The sequence below is a fragment of the Gopherus flavomarginatus genome, chromosome 12 (genome assembly GCF_025201925.1).
Source record: "Gopherus flavomarginatus isolate rGopFla2 chromosome 12, rGopFla2.mat.asm, whole genome shotgun sequence".
NCBI classification, from domain to species: Eukaryota; Metazoa; Chordata; order Testudines; family Testudinidae; genus Gopherus; species Gopherus flavomarginatus.
Genome location: NC_066628.1, coordinates 13400508 through 13401465, shown reverse-complemented (window position 1 = coordinate 13401465; position 958 = coordinate 13400508). Strand labels below are relative to the sequence as shown.

General features: G+C 50.0%; 1 protein-coding gene across 1 annotated transcript; it reads left to right on the top strand.

Annotated features, from left to right (window-relative positions):
• On the top strand, nt 1-645 carry LOC127032875 (zinc finger protein 572-like). Its single transcript, XM_050920469.1, has one exon. It carries the CDS (start codon nt 62-64, stop codon nt 491-493), a length of 432 nt encoding a protein of 143 aa, XP_050776426.1. The 5' UTR covers nt 1-61; the 3' UTR covers nt 494-645.
• The last annotated feature ends 313 nt before the right edge of the window (nt 646-958 follow it).

Sequence of the window (958 nt, the reverse complement as noted above, 5' to 3'; positions counted from 1 at the left end):
AGGGAAGACACTGGGTAAATCCACTTGCAGCAGGGGAGGTTTGGAGGATTGTAATGAGGCCATGACCCAGCCGAGAACCTGCACTAAGGAGAAGTGGTTCGAATGTGCTGAGCACGGGAGAAGCTTCAAGTGCAGTTCAAACCTTATAAGACACCAGAGGGTCCACACAGGCGACAGACCCTACAACTGCCCTGAGTGCAGAAAAAGCTTCTATTGTAAATCCCACCTTATTAGACATCAGAGACCTCACACGGGAGAGCCCCCCTATAACTGCCCTGAGTGTGGAAAACAATTCAATGACCACTCCAACCTTGTTAGACATCGGCGAACCTACACAGGAGAGAAACCCTATAAGTACATTGACTGCGGGAAAAGCTTCAGGGACAGCTCAGGCCTTCTTGCACATCAGAGAGTCCACACAGGAGAGAAATGCCATAAATGCCCGGACTGTGAAGAAACCTTCACTCAGCGCTCTCATGTGACTAAACATTGAGGATTCACACGGGTGAGAGACTCTATGGATGCCCCGACTGTGGAGAAAGCTTCTCTTGCACCTCTGACCTTATTGTACATCATAGAGTCCACACGGGAGAGAGAGCCTATAGTTGCCCCGACTGTGGGAAGAGCTACAGCCAGAGCCCCAGCCTAATTGTCCACCGGAGAATCCACACGGGAGAAAGACCCTATAACTGCCCTGGCTGCAGGAAAAGCTTCAGTCGTAAATCTAACCTCATTAGACATCAGCGAATGCACACAGGCAAGTGCCCCATGAATGTTCTGTGTGTGAGAAAAGGTACAAGGCCAAGATCGCTCTGATATTTCACCTGAAACGCCACATAGACTAGTGCCAGCCACTTCCCCACTTCTTCCTGTGTCTGTTCCTCTTGTCTCTACAACTGGGATAACAACAGTCGCCCAGCTCCCAAGGGAGTCAAATGGCACCACTATTTACATGTGT

What these genes read in the sequence shown, in the direction of transcription:
- LOC127032875 (XM_050920469.1), top strand. Translation starts at nt 62, where the DNA reads ATGACCCAGCCGAGAACCTGCACTAAGGAGAAGTGGTTCGAATGTGCT.